This window comes from Amblyomma mixtum, chromosome 3 (genome assembly GCF_055824585.1).
Source record: "Amblyomma mixtum isolate Tamu chromosome 3, ASM5582458v1, whole genome shotgun sequence".
Lineage (NCBI taxonomy): Eukaryota > Metazoa > Arthropoda > Arachnida > Ixodida > Ixodidae > Amblyomma > Amblyomma mixtum.
The window spans coordinates 380,063,610-380,084,153 of NC_143014.1; the positions used below are offsets into that span (position 1 = coordinate 380,063,610).

Sequence of the window (20,544 nt, forward strand, 5' to 3'; positions counted from 1 at the left end):
AAAACGAGTGCTTACAGTGATATAAGAATGCAGTTCTACACTACTAAATGTAAGAGCAATGCAAATGAAATTGTCGTCATTAAAACACATGTTAGTTATATATAAAAGCATACTGTGGAAATGCCCATACACACAAAAACTAAAAGTGACACAAATTGCGAAGAAACAGGGCAAATGCAAATGACGAGACAAGAGACCCGAAAGTAGTTGGCCTGCAGTTTGCTACGAGTCGCACCGCAAGGCAGGCTGTGAGTGTCATGCAATAGTTGGCGTGTCTCACTCCGAGGCTTACAGATGAAAAAAAAAACTGTAAAGGGAGTAACAGTAAGGACAATAAGAACATCAACACTGCATTATAATGTGATGCGCAAATCATAGGCAAGCGATATGCGCCCTTTTCATATCACCGACTGTGAACAAGTTGCGTCAATACAGGTGAGAGCACAACACAGAGCCTTCAATTCAAAAAGGGCAAAACAATCTTCGGAAGAGGTCGTTCAATAATGTGGTAGTGCGAGTTAAATTAAGATGAACGCGGCAGAACGTGGGAACACAACTGACAATCTCTGCAACCAAGGGCCATGGTTCAAGCTGCATGCCAGTGGACTGCAATACTGATGACGGTGTCGCATTGCACCATAACTTGTCTCGCCTGGCTCACTTGCACTAACCACGTGCGATTGAAATTAGCATTTCTGAGTATGAAAGTAAGAAAAAAAACGCATGTGACAGGAATCTATTACTGAAGTTTATTGCAACAATACAGTACACATATGTGAGTCGGTGACCCCCATGCAACGCCCTTTATTCTTGAATCTACGGCGGGCACATTCCGGCCAGTTTGTTGCGTAGAACAGTGACCCTGCTCTGCTATGGGCATGCAGAGGCCATTTCGCTGAACAGAGAGCGTGTGTACTGGAGGCGCAATAGCAATTTTGGTGGACAGCCTTCCTGAAGTGTCTTGAGACGGTAAGCGTGGAAAAGACCGTCGGCGTCGCTGTATGTAACCGCGGCCATCAAGGGACACAGAATAAGCTTCGTGTGGTCCTGGAAAAAGTTAACCTGTGGAGAAGGAGTACAATGAAAAGTAGAGTTGCTGCTGCAGGCTATAAAAGTTATTACCACTGGTGAAAAATTGATCACTGAAAGTTAGAATAAATAAACTTTCAACACTTCGCCTCTAGTCCTGCATTGCGCCCGCTTTACCTCAACTTTGCGCAGTGCGCTAGACAATGTTGTGCAAACGAATGGCATCATGTTAACCGATGAGATGTTAGCCAATGGTATCCTGTTAACCAATGACAAAATGCTAATCATTAGCATCGTGTTAGTCAACGGCACTAACGCTTGTTTCGTGCTGGCAAATTCCCGGGAAATAAAAGAAATAACTTTGCGAAAACATCAGTGAAAACATCGCGCGCTGCTCTCGACAAAAGTTCCTACACGCAGGACAATGGCGGTTTTGGTTTCATATATGACTTATTTGGAATGGTCGGTTGGTTGGTTTATGGGGTTTAACTTTCCGAAGCAACTCAGGCTGAGATGGATGCCGATGTCCATCCGGATAATTTAGGCCGCCTGGGGTTCTTTAACGTGCACTGTCATCAGACAGCACACGGGCCTGCAGCATTTCGCCTCCATCGAAACGTAAGCGCCGCGGCCGAGATCAAACTCGGGCCTTTCAGATCAGCAGCCGAGTACAACCACCTCTTAGCCACTGTGGCGGCTAAGGGTGTAAAATAGGAAGGAGGGCACAACAACTGCGGCCTAGCAAGAGGTCTCTGAAAGAAATGTTATAATGCCAGTTTTGAATAAGAATGAAATATCTCCTTGCATATTTAAAGGAATGTTTGCCTGATAAGGGAGTAATTACTCATTGGCATCCACCCAAGCGCAGCCATACGGCTACAAAGGAAAGCTATACAGCTTTCTCAGAAACTTCGTAGTTAAAGAAGAGTTTTTTTTTTCTTTAACTACGAAGTTTCTGAGAAAGCTATATAGCTTTCCTTTGTAGCTGTATGGCTGCGCTTGGGTGGATGCCAATGAGTAATTACTCCCTTATTACAAATTTACTCCACGCTGGGGGATTCCCCTAAACATTTGAGCAATGTTTCCCTGAGAAGCAACTCTATAGCATGAAGTGGGCTGTATACAGAGCACTTGACGAACCAAACTGCCCCTAATAGGAAATAAATGCCTTGTCGTTTGTACCCTCTTTAATTTTATTGTTCTCTCTTGATTCGTCGTGAACTACACGTTTCAAATACGATATCCAAGTGAATTTTCTTCTCTTGGCTTTTGCTCAGAATTCTCAGCGGATTTTAAGCCCCCTACGGCCAAAACGACTACATAAACAAAAAAAGACCGCGATGCTCTTCAAGAAAAATGGCGCGGACTCAAGTTCCGCCTTAAGCGTATGGCGCGATGCCGTTAATGCGTAAATGCCCATATACGCGGAATTGGTCATTTTCTACTTTATATTCATAGGTCGCTGGGGGTCCTCATGCCGCTCCTGGTGCAGTGGTGCAGCGGTTAAGCGATGCCCCACGTCGTCGCTGTTGTCGTGGCTGTGTTTGAAAAACCCACCTGCCAAGGCAGTGACTCCGGCAGGTGCCTGTGTCCAACCCAGCCACCGGTGGGGCGTTGTGAGACCGAGGTTGCCGTTCTAATGCAACCTTTCGCGACCAACGGCTAATTTCGCTGCCAACTGCCGTGGGGGTCAGGGTGTGATGACGTCACTAATTTCGCTGCCAACTGCCGTGGTGGTCAGCGTGTGATGACGTCACAACTTCACGTGACCGAGACCGCCCTCTTCTCTGGCGATTTTTCGCTCACGCCGCTGACGACGACGTGCTTTCTGCTGAACAAGAATTTTTACGCTATCCCGTTAAAACCTGCAGTGGTGTATGTTGAGCAAAGAGAGTGAACGCCTTTATCCCTACCTGTACCGTCCCGTTAGTCAGGTAGAAGGAGATGGCCTGGCGGGTGTGCAGCCATGAACCCAGGTAAGGCAGCCTAACAAGGTCGTCACAGTCACGCGTGCTGACATGTTCGCCAGTCTTTAGCAGACTCTTCATGAAGGCCAAGAAGTACTTGAGCAGTGTGGTTTTCTTCTCTAGTGGCGAAGGGTACTCTTCCAAATTATGGTAGTACTCAAGGCCGTCCTCGTCCACATACATCATACTCCTGGAAAAAAGTATGTGCAAGCGTCACAGATGAGGATACTGCGGAAAGATGCACATTTCCAGCCTCCCGGTGTCCTTAAAAGAAAGGAGATCGAAAATTTTACTCCCGAACAGTACGGAAAAATGGCCTTCATTAAAAAACTCAACACGCCGTGCTTCAGAAAGCCCGATTCCGCAACCAGAGATTTCAGGTTCATTTGAAACCATTCAACAGAATCTCCAGGCAATAATATGATGCGGTGGTCTGCTTATTCTTACAACTGCCTCTGTTCTAAATGAATGAGTCAAGTGACCTCTTCGAGCGTGCCTGTTGTTCTCTGTTTTATAGCGTATAACCAGCTAAGGCGCCAGACATGGGGCTAAGTTCGTTTGTTGCATTTAAAGACCTGAAGGAGTTAGAAATATTTGATTCCGTTTGAAATCACTATACGCATGGCAGATCTACAACCGCATACTATGTGTCCGTTCTAGAATAGAGTAACGTTGCTGTTTCTTTTAGAGTTTCATGTCCTAAGCATGCACTTAAAATGCAGTTTACTGTCACCATGTGTAGGAATTTTTCAGGGGTAGGTTTGTTTTGTTTCATTACCAACATGTGGTGCGCAGTGTGTGTTCAATCTGAAGGCGGCGCAAAATGACTTCGATGAAACGTTTTTCACGTCTACATCGCTGCCAGTCACCTAAGGTAAGCTCTACTAGGTGGAGGTCTTCGCTGTCCCACTTATAACCTGCCTTTTGCTTCTTGCCTAACGTTCTATTAAGTTCATGCAGTATTGGTAGGTGATGTTTACTTTCTGGACATTTATTTTTGGTTGTCCAGCAAGATGTCCGTTCATCCCTTCCAGCTGATTGTAGCCCGATGCGAGGTTACGGTACATAAGCAGCTGTTGTACCCAGCCACACCGGGATCTGGCGCCGACATGGCAGCCAGACGCTTACATCTTGTTCTTCTTCAGATGCTGCAAATGATGGCGATTTTCGATCCTGCCGCGATGACGACATGCCTTCCAATGAATGGAGCCGCTTCTACCGAGCAAGTCTGTCCTGCTGACCTGGCTTTTTTGAGTGACGCTTCGCCTTTGGACCTCACAGCGCTACCGGCGCTCGAACGCTTCATCGACTGGCAACCCTGGAATCTTCAGCACAAGCATGACCTACATAAGCAGCTGTTGTACCCAGCCACACCGGGATCTGGCGCCGACATGGCAGCCAGACGCTTACATCTTGTTCTTCTTCAGATGCTACAAATGATGGCGATTTTCGATCCTGCCGCGATGACGACGTGCCTTCCAATGAATGGAGCCGCTTCTACCGAGCAAGTCTGTCCTGCTGACCTGGCTTTTTTGAGTGACGCTTCGCCTTTGGACCTCACAGCGCTACCGGCGCTCGAACGCTTCATCGACTGGCAACCCTGGAATCTTCAGCACAAGCATGACCTACATAAGCAGCTGTTGTACCCAGCCACACCGGGATCTGGCGCCGACATGGCAGCCAGACGCTTACATCTTGTTCTTCTTCAGGTTTGTTACTCTTACCTTTCTGTTAATGGCAAACCATTTAGGAAGTCGACGCCAGATCCCAACTTTGCTGTGTGCATGTTTTTACGCCTTCTGTACGATGTGTCCGCGAGCTGTTCAGGATACATAGGTTTGTTTAAAAGAAAGCTTTTGCTTGCGGGAGACGTAGAGCAAAACCCTGGGCCTCTGTCTGCTGAGCAGGAAAAGCAGATGTTCGATACTATCATGACAATACCAGTGATACAACAGCAACAGACCGAAATATTGGACGAACTACGTTCCATTCGGCTTGAGCAAAAGAATCTCGAAGAAAAACTAACAAAACTCGCAGAAAAAGTCAAGAGCGTTGAAGATAATGTGTCACTGGTGCTCCCGCTAAAGCCTGAAGTAGAAAGATTATCTCAAAGTTCCCAGAAACTTGCTGTTGCGTGCACGGCCCTCCAGTCATCGCACGATGACCTGGAGAACCAATCACGAAATAACTTAATATTCTACGGCATCCATGACAAAGAAACCGAATCGTGGGAACAGTCTGAGACTAAAATTATCTCTTTTTGCGCTGAAAAGTTAAAGCTTTCCGTAGACGCCGCTGCTATTGAAAGAGCGCACAGACTAGGAAGATATGCGCCTGACAAGCACAGACCCCTGATCGTTAAATTCTTGTCCTTTAAAGAGAAGAATCGTGTTCTTTCAAATGCTGCCAAACTAAAAGATACTGACTGGGCGATAAGCGAGGACTATTCGGCCAAAGTACGGCAACAAAGAAAAAAGCTCATGCAGTTTGCTAAGGCACGCGGCGGAAAGTTGAAACTGCGGTTTAATAAGCTAAACCTGGACAACAAAACCTATATGTACAACATTGAAACAGACAATATCACTTGCGTAAACCAATAGCCATCACCGAGGCTTTTAGCTAGCCCACAAACTGCTATTAAAAATGAACTTGTCTGTATTGTTGTTAATTGTCGCAGTCTAAAAAACAAAGCTGACCAATTCTCCTCACTCTTACAAATGACAAACGCACATGTGGTGATTGGAACCGAGTCATGGCTGGACAGCAACATAAGCGATGGTGAAATATTTCCTCCATCCTATACCACGTATAGGAAGGATCGCAATGTACGCGGTGGTGGTGTGTTCATCCTCGTTCATAGCAGTTTGAAAAGCGTGTCTGTTAACCTAGAAAACGATTCCTGTGAAGCTGTCTGGTGCAAGGTACAGCTGGGCGATGGTACTTCTTTCGCAATTGGCTCTTTTTATAGGACGCCCGGTTCAACCTGCGCACAGCCATTTTTTGAACTTAGCAACACATTATTAGCCTTAGACGCAACACATATTATCCTTGCCGGTGATTTTAATATGCCCTGCGTAGAATGGTCTTCTTTTAAACCAGTAATTCGCACTGCATCGCTCTTGTATACCGCTTTCCGTGAAGTAATTGGTGCTCACTCATTATTCCAGCTTGTTCAAACCCCTACCAGACTCGGCCTTACCAGTGCTAATGTATTAGACTTGTTTTTCTGCAATGACCCTAGCCTAGTCTCGTCTGTCATAACGCTGCCAGGCATAAGCGACCACGATGTAGTTTTAGCAAAAGTATCCTGTAATGCTATGAAGACCCACTACACCCAACCACACAAAGTGTATTTTTATAAAAAAGGGGATTATGCTTCGCTATCACGGGAACTCAACGCATTTTTTCCCGAGTTTCTTTCACATCGGCCATCTCTGGATATCGATTCCTTCTGGAACTTGTTTAAAACTGAAATTTTGTCACTGACGCAGACTTTCATCCCATCCCGCTTGATTTCAGCCAAGCGTCGTGACGATATGCATTGGATGAATAGACAGTTGCGGGCAATGATCAACCGGCGGAAACGGCTGTTTCGCAGATATTGTGATACGCCCGCACTAACTTTGTACTCCGAGATGAAAAAGCAAACTAACAACTTATCGAAAGAAATCCATAAAGCAAAAAGGGCATACTTCAGCACACTAGGCCAACAACTAAGGACAAACCCGAAGGCAGTCTGGAAATATGTTAAAAATAAGAGAAACAGCAGGGTCTCTGCGCCTGATATACTAGACGAAACTGATTTTGGAAGGGATTCAAAAGGTAAAGCGAGAAGTTTCAATCTTTATTTCCAATCGGTGTTTTCCGATCCCATTAATATACATACTGACTTTCAATCTTCCAGCACCCTGACCAGAATGAATGACGTAGAAATTTCTGAACGGGAGATCATGCTTTTATTAAAGAAAATTAAAGTTACATCAGCACCAGGGCCTGACAACATTTCCAATTACGTTTTGAAAAATTGTGCGGCTTCGGTTGCCCCATATCTAGTTGCATTATTTCAGAAATCGTTAGAGAATTCTTCTTTACCCCTTGACTGGAGAAGTGCCAATGTCGTTCCGATTCATAAGAGTGGTGACAAAACTAAAACATGTAACTATAGGCCCATATCGCTGACGAGCGTGTCGTGCAAAACACTGGAACATGTCATTTATACTCAGTTAATTAGCCATCTACAAAACAATAGTTTTTTCTGTTCGACACAACATGGATTTAGGTCCGGCTTCTCATGTGAAACACAGCTCGTGGAATTCACACATGACAATTCTGTTTCCTTAAACTCTGCCGGTCAGGTAGATTGTATATTTTTAGATTTTCGAAAAGCGTTCGATTTAGTTGCTCACAACCTATTGCTACAGAAGCTTTCAGAATTAAATATTCCTACCTCACTCTTATCCTGGATTGAAGCGTATCTTGCGGAAAGGAAACAGTGCGTGGTTATCGACGGTGTCAGCTCGGAAAGTGTGGGTGTAACTTCAGGTGTTCCGCAGGGGTCGGTTTTGGGCCCTCTTCTTTTTCTCATTTTTATAAATGACCTCACTAGTAACATTTCAGGTATAATCAGACTTTATGCTGATGACTGTTGTATCTACCGCAACATTTCTTCTGAAGCAGATGCAATTTCACTACAGCATGACCTCAACTCTGTATTCTCTTGGCGCAACAACTGGAATATGGCGCTAAATATCTCCAAATGCAATCTGGTCCGGTTTACAAACAAGAAACAATTCTTCCAAACAGACTATTTCCTTGGTAGCACTGAATTATCCACAGTTTCAACTTATAAGTACTTGGGAGTCTTTTTTTCTACTGACCTATCATAGAATACACACGTAAATTACATATCTGCTAAAGCCAGCCGCACATTAAACTTTCTCAGACGTAACTTTAAGGACGCTCCCCTTACGCTGAAGGAGACATTATACATGTCTACTGTACGTCCGATACTTGAGTATGCTTGCGCGGTTTGGGACCCGCATACAAAACTGAATATTGAGGAGCTGGAGCGCGTCCAGAAACGGGCTGCTAGGTTTGTGTCTGCCGATTACAATTTCCAAAAAAGTTCTTCTGGTTTGCGCGAGAAGTTGGGATGGCCGTTACTTGAAAACAGGCGCAAATATTCGAGACTCTCTTTCTTTTATAATGTGCTTAATAATAAAACTGGCAGCAGTGCACCTCGAGAACGCAACTAAACGAATCTGCTTTTGCAGCCATCTCCAGAATCCTGGGCCAGGCCACGGCGACGAAAGAAACCAGCTGAAGGAAAGGAGCGAGGCAGCGGCCGCAAGACGACGTCGTCATTTCGGTTTCTGCAATTCGTTGACCTGCTGATACAGCTGATACCAACGCGACCACGTGGGGGGCGTTTCCAGAGATTCTGTGGGCTACATAAACGGCTGGACGGCGAGCGCTACCCGCATTTCGGCAGCAGTGCACCTCGAGAACGCAACTAAACGAATCTGCTTTTGCAGGTAAGGGAAATCAATATCGTATTTCTGTTTGTTTATCTCTTTGTGCACTGCTGCCGAAAGAAAGTGAAATTTCATGCTTGTAAACGCTGTGCATGTCGCGTGAAGTGTATTAGCCATGGCTAAAAAGGCTATTGAAGATCTTCGCACTGAGCTGTTTGAGGAACTTGAAGAGATAAAAGAAGCATTGGATGAAATCAAGACATTGAAACAAGACATTGCAGACATTAAGAACCTAAGACAAGAAATCCAGCAAGTCTTAAAAGAGAACAGGGCTCTTAAAGCTGAAAATGCTCAACTGACAGAAAAAATTGAGGAACTTGAGCGCTATCAGCGGTCCAATAATTTGGAAATCAAAGGTATTCCTTTTGATGCGGAACCAGTGAAAACAGTAAAGAAAATTGGTGAACTTCTGAAAGAAGAAATCGATGACAAGGATATTGATGTCTGCCACAAAGTCCCTACTTCTAGACATAACGAGACAAACCTCATTGTCCGCTTTGTGCAACGCACCAAGAGGAATGCCTTTCTCGCCAAAGCACGGAAAACAAAAATTGACGCAAAAACACTTGGGTTTGATGAAACAGGAGATATCTATGTCAACGAACATCTGACAAGGAAGGCAAAACAACTGTTAGGGGCTGCTAAGAAAAAGAAGAAGGACATAGGATGGAAGTATGTGTGGACATCCGGAGGAAAAGTGCTAGCTCGACAAGATGACACGTCGACTATTGTCCACATTGCCTGTACTGCAGACCTAGATCAAATGACAGGTTAGATGACTTGAACACAAGCGGCATGGATGACTAAGGAAAATGGACTCTGTAAACAACTTTCAGTGTTGCTATTATGATTACAGAACATTTAATCAGACTTACTCAGACTTTAATAGGTTTCTTTCTATGATACACATAAACGCTCGTAGTATGAGAAACAAACAAGACTGCATACATGATTTAATTGTACACACTAGATCTCGCTTTGACATATTGTTCTTTTCGGAGACATGGTTAACCGAACGCGATAGTCCCATGCAGGTTAAAGATTATGTATGCCACGTAAGAAACAGAGCCATAAACCGTGGTGGTGGCGTGGCAGCATATGTAAGAAAGACTATAAAACACGAAGTCATCCCTGAATTTTCCCTGATAAATCAGAATGTAGAATGCCTCCTACTTCGCTTAAACGGTGCCTTAGCCGCAGTGTTGTACAGACCGCCATGCGGGAGCAAAATCCAGTTCTTTTCTTTTCTTGAGGACCTGTTGACGTATCTGAATAACTCCGGCAAATCGTTTGCAATTCTAGGTGACATGAATATAGATATGTTGATCGACGACACGTGTTCAAGGCAGCTTAACCTCTTAATAAACTCTAACGCATGTTCAAACGCTATCACTATACCCACACGTAACACCCAGCATAGTTCCACTCTGATAGACTTGTGTATCACAAATGTAGATCCCACAAACTCGTCAGCCGGTGTTATGTCTGTAGACATTAGTGACCATTTACCAATTTTTTTCTTCATACCGCACCATAATAGCATAAGTAGAAGGGATGTTTATTATTACCGCCGCATAAATTCAAGTTCACTGGAACATTTTCGCATCCTTATTGAAAATGTCAATTGGGTATCGGTAATAAATGAGTCAAACCCAAATGATGCTTACAATAAATTTTTTAGTTATTTTATTCCGTGCTACGAAAGAGCTTTCCCTGTGCAAACAACGGCTAGCCAGCATAAAAAAGTAAGGAAACCATGGATAAATGTCACACTGTACAGGAAAATACAAGAGAGGAATAAAATGTTCCTTTCATTTATAAAGAGTCGCGATGCGAGTGAACTTGTTCGGTACAAGAAATTTCGCAATAAGGTTAATACGGAAATAAAAACGGCCAAACTTAAATACCATGAGGAACTATTTACGCGTATTTTTAATGATCCCAGAAAAATTTGGCATGAAGTGAGAAACTTAACTGGTAAAAATGGGCAGGAACACACATTGAGTGTTACTCAAAATGATCATAGTCTGAATGTTAAAGATTCATTGGTAGCGCTGAATGAACATTTTATCAGTTGTGGAAATTACGTTTGCAGTCTCCATCAGCATACTCTTTCTACTGTCCCGCAAAGTGAAAGCGTGGTAAACTCGCTTATATTGTCCCCTACCTCTCCTCATGAAGTCAGCAAAATTATTGATAAACTAAAGAATGATTCTGCCTCTGGTTTTGATGATATAAAAGCTGTCCCCATCAAACATGTAGCCGACATTATTTCACCAGTTTTAACTCACATTATCAACTGTATGCTTGATACGGGAATATTTCCCGAAAGCCTTAAGATAGCTAGAGTATGTCCTATTCATAAAGGTGGGAATGATAACTCAGTAAATAACTTCAGGCCCATATCTGTCCTTCCAATTTTTTCAAAAGTGTTCGAAACTATCATAAATTTAAGATTAATAAGCTTCATAGATAAATACAGAATAATGAGCGATGCTCAGTACGGTTTCCAGAAGAACAAATCATGTGAACTCGCACTACTCAACGTTAAGCAAGAAATAATAAAGAACATCGAAAATCGTTTATACACAATAGGCTTATTTCTAGACCTTCGTAAAGCATTTGACTCCGTTAATCATGACATTCTTTTATGTAAACTGCAGAGGTATGGAATACGGGGGAATGCGCACAAACTCTTAGAGAGCTACTTGACCAAACGGTATCAATATGTGTGTTTCAATAAACTGTCCTCGCCACGATCAGTAATTTTAAATGGTATTCCTCAAGGGTCGATACTGGGGCCTTTGTTATTTAATCTGTACATAAATGATCTTCCATTAATACATTCTTCACATCGAATAGTCATGTATGCAGATGACACAAACCTATTCTTTTCAAATGCGTCACTGCCTCACTTAGAAAAAACAGTAAATGATTACTTAGAAAACCTCTCTTACTGGTTGGACACAAATAAGTTACAGTTAAATGTAAGTAAAACCAAATATGTGATATTTAAACCTATAAATAAACCGTCTTTTGCAAATATTGTAATATTATTTCGCAACACGCGACTGCATGAGGTGACAGTTCAAAAGTTCTTAGGCGTTTGGTTTCAAAATGATATGTCCTGGAACACGCATGTGAATAAATTAGCTGCAGAGTTAGGAAAAACCGTGGGCTGTATGTATAAAATTGGTAATCTCATTCCTTTGTGGTTGAAGAAAACATTGTATTCCTCTCTTTTCCTCTCCAAGTTATCATATTGTAGTCTAGCGTGGGGTACTACTACAGCTCATAACTATAACTAACGATCCTCCAAAAAAAGGTGTTGCGAATATTTGAAAATTATCAAGGAAAACCATGTGATCTTCCAACAGACAAGCTATTTATTAAACATGAAATGCTTCCAGCTGCGCAAATATATTATTTCAAGTTATTACAATACATAAAAAACAATAAATTGTACCTCTCTGAAGCAAACCTCCAAGAATCAAAATACACCTTACGTAAACACACAAGAAGAATACCGCTCACTAGGACCAATTATGGCAGACAGATCTTACATTTCCAAGTTCCTTATTTGCTGAATTTCATAGGAGAAGAAATCAAATTCCAAAAACCGGAGTTTAAGAAATATGTCAAATCGTATTTGTTAAAAAAACCCATTTCTTTCCTTCAATAAGACATTGTTTGTATTCATTAATTTTCGGTGTAATCAAGGTGTATATATATTATCAGAGTACGGTGTGCTATGTGTCTGTAATCTATGTGTGTGTGTGTGTGTTTGCAATTACATGAGTTTTGCAGAGTGCCGAGATGTGCATTTAGCGTTTCTTTTTTCCTTAAATTCTACTAAGTGTTGTCTAATTCCATATTTATATGTTCACTTTTATATGTTGAAGTATTTATATGTTCAAATGTGTTTATGTAAATGAGAGCTGTTTCCCTGTCTATCTTTTCTTTTTATTAAGTGTGCACTGAAATGCCAAATTGTGCTACCTGGGGCAGGAGCCTCTGTCAGGCTGTGAGCCTTTAGCTCCTGCTCCTTTTTTCTCTGTTGTGAGAAAATGAAATGAAATAAAGACAAAGACAAAGAAATACATTAATGAACCCAGCTACATTTCCGCCCGCACTGACCACCCACTTAAGGTGCGCGAGTACAATAGCCGTATAAACGTATTCAAATATAGTTTTTTCCCACGAACAGTGCATGACTGGAACTGTCTCCCTTCTCGGGTCGCTACCGCTCCTCCTACATCGTTTCTCGCTGATTTGCAAAGCCACCTGTCAATATAAGTGCAATAATTCTTGCCCGAGTGTATCATGCTGCTTTTTTTGAAATTTTTACAAAGTTGATTATTCCTAAAGCTTTATTCTTTAAGCAGTGCTGTATTTTAAAATGTATCTTTTTTGTGTGTGTGTGTGTGTATGTTTAGGGTATGTTTGCCTTTCTACAATGGTTTTCTGTATTTTCTCTGTAGACCGTATCATTTGCCTAATTTATTGTGTACTAGATGTTTGTTCTTGTTTATGATGTTTCCCCCCTACAATAATGCCCCAGTGAGGGCGCTGTAGGTACTGTGTATAAATAAAATATAAATAAAATAAAAAAAGATATTGTAGGTGAAGAGAGAGCATCACACGCCGATGGGAAGTAATCAACACCACAAAAAAAATAAAAGAAAAATCTCCTGTGCTTCTTGGTTTCTGTGGCTGTTGGCTTCTCACATATTTATAACGAGCCCCTCAATCCCCTTCCCTTGTTTGCTTAATTGCTTAGCGAGGGTCTCGGTTCTGGCAGCCTTGACGCCATAGGAAGCATAAGAGGGTTCTCACACAGCTTTCACCCTCGCCGTTCGATGGTGTTCTACGTCACACCAGCGGTAACTCAGGACGTTCCACGTCCGCCGCTTACGAACGTGGGTGGCGCTGATGAACACTCTCAAGGTTAGGTTATTTGTAAACATAAATACCCCCGAAAAGCAGAAGGTTTGACAGCCGTCGCCGTAGCTCAGAGGTAGAGCACCGGACGCGTAATTCGGAGGTCGTGGGTTCGGATCCCACCGGCGGCGTGTGGTTGTTTTTTCATCTGCTTTTCTAATCAATTAGGTTTAAGCGATAACATATTCAGTAATATTCTTACTTGATCAACACCACAAAAAAAAATTTTTAAAAAATCCCCTGTGCTTCTTGGTTTCTGTGGCTGTTGGCTTCTCTCACCATTTCCTCTAAGTAAAACGAGTCGTACCTTTGCCAAGCGGCCTATTTCTGGGTGTAATTTGAATCTGTTGCACAGGAAAAAGCCGCCGCTTTCATGACAGAGCAGTAACACTCGTCTGAGGTTCCCTCGTTTGGCGTCCCTCACAACGAGGACAGTCTAGCGCACACGTTCAAAAAAATAAAAACGATTACAGAACGTGTATGGCGTGGTTCCACTGAACGGCGGCCGGCCTGCCAAACGGCAAGACACACACACTATGTGAGAGCATCCCATTTCTATGGCAAAGAGATATTTCCTCTTTGTCGTTCCTGCCGGCGAAGTATCACTGCTTGGTTGATAGAAGTCGCTGCGATCACAGGCTAGAACTGGCAGAATGGGAGTGGTATTTGGGCACTGGTGTACAGCGTTTCCCATGGTAAGCACCACGCTTGTGCTGCGGCACTTGTATTATTGGTTCGCCTTTGTTTATTGGGGTTTAACGTCCCCAAGCGGCTCAGGCTATGAGGGACGCCACAGTGAAGGACTCCGGAAATTTCGACCCCCTGGGGTCCTTTAACGTGCGCTGACATCGCACAGTACACGGGCCTCTAGGATTTCGCCTCCATCAAAATTCGACCGCCGCGGCCGGGATCGAACCCGCGTCTTTCGGGCCAGCAGCTGAGCGCCCTAACCACTGAGCCACCGCGGCAGCTGCTGTATTTCTGATAATATGTCCAGTCAGGGGTTCGATTGTGTTTGAGGGTTGTAGGGCTTTTAGTAATGTGAATTAATACTTTTGTGCATATCTTACTGTATTTTCTGGAGAGCATCATTCGTTGACAGCGTAGCATTCGACCTTAAAAATGATGCGCATTATAATTGGGCTACTTTCTTCCAGTTTTTTTTAAATGAAAACTTTATTGCGAGAACAGGTGATATACACAAACACTGTTTGGACCGATAGCTATCAGAGCTAGTGGCCGGTCCAATACAAAAAATAATTGTAGTGTAGTTTTATGGAGTTGTCTTTAGACAGTCTGCATAAAAAAATAGATTTGACACCTAAGCCACGCCTTAAGAGAATAACGCGATAGCTTAATGGGTTAATGCCCATACATGCAATATTGGTCATTATCTGCACAGACATTCACAGATTCCTGGGAGTCTACATACCCTGTGCTTTGTCGTGCTTTCGAATTTCTGTGCCGCTTGTGAGCGAGGGCCAAAAGAGGATGACCCCAACTACTTGACATGGAAAGAAAATCATGTCTGCCAAAAAAATTCAGAAAAGAAAGCTGGAGAGATGGAAGTGGAGGCTGGCCTCATATTGTTCCAGAGGTCACTCCAGCAAAACAACCTGCGCTATACCACTGTTCTGTCAGATGGTGACAGCCGTACATTCTTAGCTCTGCAAGAAGCTAAGGTGTATGGCTTCATTCCTATCAACAAGGAAGAGTGCGTAAACCATGTGCAGAAGCGCATGGGCACAGCTTTACGCAACCTGGTTGCCAAACACAGAGACACTCCTGACAGAATCAGTGGTAAGGGCAGGTTGACTGGTGATCTAATATAATAACAAAGCTGACCTCATATTATGGCTGGGCAGTAAAATCACATTCAGGGGACGTAGAGGCTATGCATAAGGCTGTGATGGTGACATATCATCACGTGACATCAACAGACCTTGCATCACACCATAGCCTTTGCCCAACAGGCCCAGACTCCTGGTGTCGCCATAATGCAGCAGAGGCCAAAGGCCTGCCTTCACCCAAACACCACTACAATCTTCCACCCCACGTCAGCAAGGCTCTTCTTCCCATCTACCAGCGCTTGTTGGACAGGAAGCTCCTTCAGAGGTGCCAGAGAGGAAAGACGCAGAACAGTAACGAAAGTCTGCACGCAATGATCTGGGCACTGGCACCCAAGGAGCGCCACGCTTCTTTGTTCAGCATTGAGGCAGCTGTGGCTGAAGCTGTGCTAAAATTCAATGCTGGAAATGAGAGAGCCTCAGCAAGCATTCTGAGAGAGCTCAAAGTAGCTCCTAGCACATGCAATATGCAGCGCATGGCAGAAAAAGACCGGCGCCGACGAACTGCATCTGTGAACAAGCGTGCATGCGCAGAAAATGTGCAGCAGGCCTGCAAAAAGCGGCACTTGGGAGCTAACAGCCAGACAGATTACATGCCTGGAGCATACTAGTCCATTTACAGTGTAAATATGTACATATTTTTCAGTATTTTTTAATAAATTCCATCTCAGTTTGTTTTTCCTTGTTTTCTCAAAACCCAATTTTTTACTGTTTGCAAAGTTTACAAGAAGGATATCTTGGCTTCTAGAGCAGATACAGCAATAAGTTTTACTGCAGCATGCTTCTGAATGATTAGAGTATACAACGTTGGGAACAGATTTCTCAATTTCTGCTCACTTATTTTATTGTGCACACTAATTAAAACTGCTCGTCAACCAGTCTTCCCTACACTGAACTTCAGCAGGCTCTAAAACAGCTAATACTGGATTAATCAAAAAAGTACTTCCTATATTGTATTGCTTGTACTGTACACTATCTAGCCACACATTAAAAACTGTTTTCTGATGAGTGATTTTTTTGTATTGTTCTTGCAAATTAAGGAGTGAAAATGTATAATATCTTGAAAAGTAATTGACATATTGGAAAAATAATTACATATTTGAAATCAGCATAAAAAACTGATTAATACTGCAAATTTTCATTGCATTTAGTCCAAAAATCAAGAAAAAAGTTTCAAGACCCCTGTCCCCCCTTAAGCGATGCGCCGCTGCCCTGTGATGAGGTGCCGGCAACGGTGGACTTGTGCGACCTAGGTTGCTCCCGCCGAACAACCTAACGACAAAGCATGTATTTAACTGCCACCTGCCACGGTGCGCAGTTTGCTCACTATCCGCTGGGCAGGTTGTATTGGCGCCACAAGGTCACGTCACCTAGGTGGCCCACGTGCTTATTAGGTGGCTTATTTGGGAATTTTTCGTTGATTTTTCGCTCAGGGTCAACAACGCCGACGACGCTGAAGGTGAAGCCTGATTTTATGCTACACAACCTCCTTACGGTTATCGAATTAATACGGTGTAATTCTCAGAATTTATCTCCAAAGTTTAGTGTTCTTGTGGGGTTTGTTTTCTGCCGAGCAGTGCCAGTGAAATCACATACACTATGCAGGTCGTATCTTGGAAGACAATGGGTTAAGTTCATGTGCGATACGTTGCAGTTTATCAAGCAAATACAGTTCGAGGCATGAGTCTTGAAACCGCATTAGCAACGATGTGACTGCTCTTTGTTTATTGGAATATATTGTTGAGGGGCAATCAGCGATAATGAGGTAGCACAGAAGTCTCGGCAGTACCGTATTTCAATGATGTACGCACATGAGAGCTTGGTTCTGTCTACACGGAGCGGCTGATTAGTTTCTACGTAAAGGCTATTTATGGGGGATGTCTTTTATGAGAGACGCCAACCTGACTTGTACCCGGGGACTAGACATTTTAACTATGAACGTCTGGCTGAGCCATACGTTATGCGCCCATAATATAAATGCCAAGAGAAGCTCACCAGAGATTGGTAAATATGTAACAAGCATGTCCAGTGAAATCCACACGATGTTGGCTACAGCACTTTTAGAAAATTTAGGTGAGCAAGGTTCCGGGATAGTTGGTAATGCATTTAAAAAGAAGAAACAGCGCGAAGAAACACGGACACCCGAAGAAACGACACACACACGAGCGCTGTTTCCCCTCTGACCCAAGAAAAGAACAGCGCTCGTGTGGTGTCGTTTCTTCGTGTGTCCGTGTTTCTTCGCGCTGTTTCTTCCTTCTAATTAAAATTTAGATTTCGGGTGGCTTCAGATTTAAGGCGCTCATGGGGCTCAGGAATATCGGTTTCCTAGCAAAAATTGTGCCTAAATTCTTGTGCTCCGTCTATGGTAGTGTAATTTCGTTCAGGGGCTAGGTGGGATAAGTTTCCTAGTCTCGTCTGAGCCAGAAAAAAACAGCGCTAATTTTGCGGGCGAACATCGAACGCACTTCTGTCTCCTGCGACCAAACCAGCCCCTTAATGTGAGAACAGTTTGTCTTAAAGAGCTTGACTGCATCCGTTCCATCCACGAAATATATATAAAACATATAAACACTATCCGCAAGAAAATGAACCGAGTCCATGGTGCCCTGTGTCGACATAGATACACACTTCCAACAAAGATAAAGATTCTTATATATAATGCATACTTACTTCCCATCATTACCTACTGCATAAGTGTCTGGGTTACCACAACAAAACATAACAAACACAAGATCTTAGTTGCACAGAAACGAGCTGTCAGATTGATTGCAAATGTACCCTGGCATTCCCATGCGTTTCCTTACTTTAAGCAATATGGTATTTTGTCTGTTGATATATTGCACCCATTCATATTGTTATGTGCATACAAAAATGCAGTTAAAACAAATAATCAACTGTTCCTTGCAGCCTTTAATCTACGTCAATACACACCAGTGTACAATACCCGATGTCTTTTACTTTGGCTTCTACCCTTTTGCCGTACTTTATATCGTAAACAGTCCTTGTCCAATAACCTAGGAAATTACCTCAACATATTGGCAACAAATAATGTTTATATACAAGACACCTCAAAGAAACAGTTATTACCTGTCATGTGCATTTTCGAATCTATTGTGGCATCATTGTAAACAGGTTTGGTGTATTGTATTGTATATTGTTCCTGTTATTTATGTGCATCTCTGTTGTTGTGTACGTGGTCAGGGCTACACTGTTGTTGTCTTTTTCTTTGTTTGTTTTGATGGAGATAGTCAGCTCACCTTAAGCTTGATGTTCGCGAAACACACTGCTGTCATTGTATTCATGGGGCACTGCGTGCTACTTCAAGCTGCATTATGCAGCTTTTTGCTCAGTGTCCCCTTTTTCCACTGTATTGTGTGTGGAGAAATAAACTTTAAATTTCAATTTTCAAATAACATTGGAAGGGACACTTAAGCTCCACCATTGTGGTACGACGCGATAGCCTTAATGGCTTAATTCCTATATATGCGGGAACGGTCATTTCTTGCTTTACATTCATAGGTCTTTGGGAGTCATACGACTGCTGGCGCAGTGGTGCAGCGGTACAACTGCGCGGGCACCGAGAGAAACTTACATTTCATTGTTGAGCAGTATGAGGCGTGTGTCGTCATTGAACAGGACGCCAATGCTGCCGTCGCACAGCTGGTAGCCGATGCCGTACTTGTCGGTGTAGTCGGCCCATTTGCTGACCCAGAAGACTGGCGTGGAGGCAGGGTCCTCCACCTCGTCAGGGCGTTCGAAGCAACGCTCGGGCGGCTCTGCTCTGCACAGCTGCTGCAGGAGAATCTGGAGCTCTGTCAGGTGATGTTGTCGATGCCCTCCTCGTTGCATCGGGTTCAATATATCTGCTTCAGATGGCTCTTGAGCTCCCTTGAATCCTGCGGCTGCACCGTAGGGGAAGTCCACCAAGTCGAATAAGTCAAAGAAGTCTGAGAAGACCAACAAAGCAATGCTGACAGCTGCGCGTGTGCCCTTCACCCAAGGTGAAATCATGACCATTTAGGCAGCGCTTTATTGCAGACAGAGAACCCCTGAAACCTTAGGGTAAAACAGTGCGCAACAACGGAATGGAATTGTGGGCAGCGGAGGCATGTTAGTTGGGTAGGGAGGTGGTAATGACAACAACACTGCCATCAGCTCACTGCCATCAACAAGCGAACAAAAACAGATTGCGATGCGATTGGGTTAGCATTCCCTGAATCCATTTGCGCAACTGAAAATTCGGGTACCTTTTTTTAGTGAGAGTGAGAAAACCGACAAGCATGAGTGCGTAAAGACCATGCAGCTTCCAGGCAAGAAGAAGACGGTGAGCATGGCAATTTGTTCTGACTGTGGCCAGGTGCTGCCAGCATCGCAACTTCTGTTTTCTGCAGGTGCCCGTGTAGAATAAGCCCTCACTCTTTCAACACCCCTACATCCCCCCCCCTCCTCCTTTTGCTTGTAAATGATGTAATTAATGGTCGATTTGAGAACATGCACTTTACTTCAGACACGAATGGTTGGGATATATTTTCCCGACAGTTTTTAAAGCACCTGTAAAGTTATTTTTACAATTTTGGCACAAAATTAACCTGAGTGCTAGTAATGTAATGTTATAGGTTCCGTGATAAGAAAAAGGCATAATCTTGGCCCTTGCCAGATAGATCCGCGATAGAAAGTTTAGCGTGAAGTCCGCATGCGTGCATACAATGCGTCCTTCGTCTACGTCAGGTAGCAAATTTTCTACTCCCAATCAATATCAAAACGACAGACGTGCCATATGCGGTATCTGGCCAGGACAGCTTAAGACAGGATATTGATGGTCATCTCATTTCATATCTAGACAAACCGGCAAGCTCTACCTTCAGTGCGTAAATGAAAGCTAACAAGAAATGTTACGCACACTGCTGTGACACTGCTGTGCTGTGACTGCTGTGTTTTGCGCCGGCTTTGCCTCCTTTTCGGGTCGCTTTTTCAGAGGAGTCACCTTGGCCTCCAGCTCTGGAAAAACAAAGTCGTGCAATGGAGGTTGTGCTTAGGTGAAAGGTCCGACATGCCGTACATACGATGCTTTACGGTCTATCTGCATTCCCATTTAATTCTAGCCAATGATAAAAAGTGCCTGAAAAACGTTTGCCTTTGATGCGCACATCGTTCTTGGTCTATGACAGCTTGTTTTGGCATGAGTAAAAATATTTGCTTCAGGAAGGCCGCGAGAACGTTCAAGGG

The 20,544-nt window shown here is 43.5% G+C and overlaps 1 protein-coding gene and 2 pseudogenes across 2 annotated transcripts in view; 2 read left to right on the top strand and 1 right to left on the bottom strand.

The window, feature by feature from the left end:
* Nucleotides 1-726: 726 nt before the first annotated feature.
* Nucleotides 727-20,544, bottom strand: part of LOC149356972 (serine/threonine-protein kinase PLK1-like) — a 29,941-nt pseudogene continuing 10,123 nt past the window's right edge. Inside the window, exons 7-10 of the transcript XR_016289369.1 lie at nucleotides 20,230-20,316; nucleotides 18,911-19,220; nucleotides 2,943-3,186; nucleotides 727-1,062 (exon numbers count right to left, since the gene is read on the bottom strand). The product of XR_016289369.1 is annotated as a serine/threonine-protein kinase PLK1-like (transcript). The remainder of the gene's footprint in view (nucleotides 1,063-2,942; nucleotides 3,187-18,910; nucleotides 19,221-20,229; nucleotides 20,317-20,544) is intronic.
* Nucleotides 4,010-6,327, top strand: LOC149356973 (uncharacterized). Its single transcript, XM_089575381.1, has one exon. It carries the CDS (start codon nucleotides 4,010-4,012, stop codon nucleotides 5,594-5,596), a length of 1,587 nt encoding a protein of 528 aa, XP_089431507.1. The 3' UTR covers nucleotides 5,597-6,327.
* Nucleotides 14,916-15,967, top strand: LOC149356974 (uncharacterized; annotated as a pseudogene).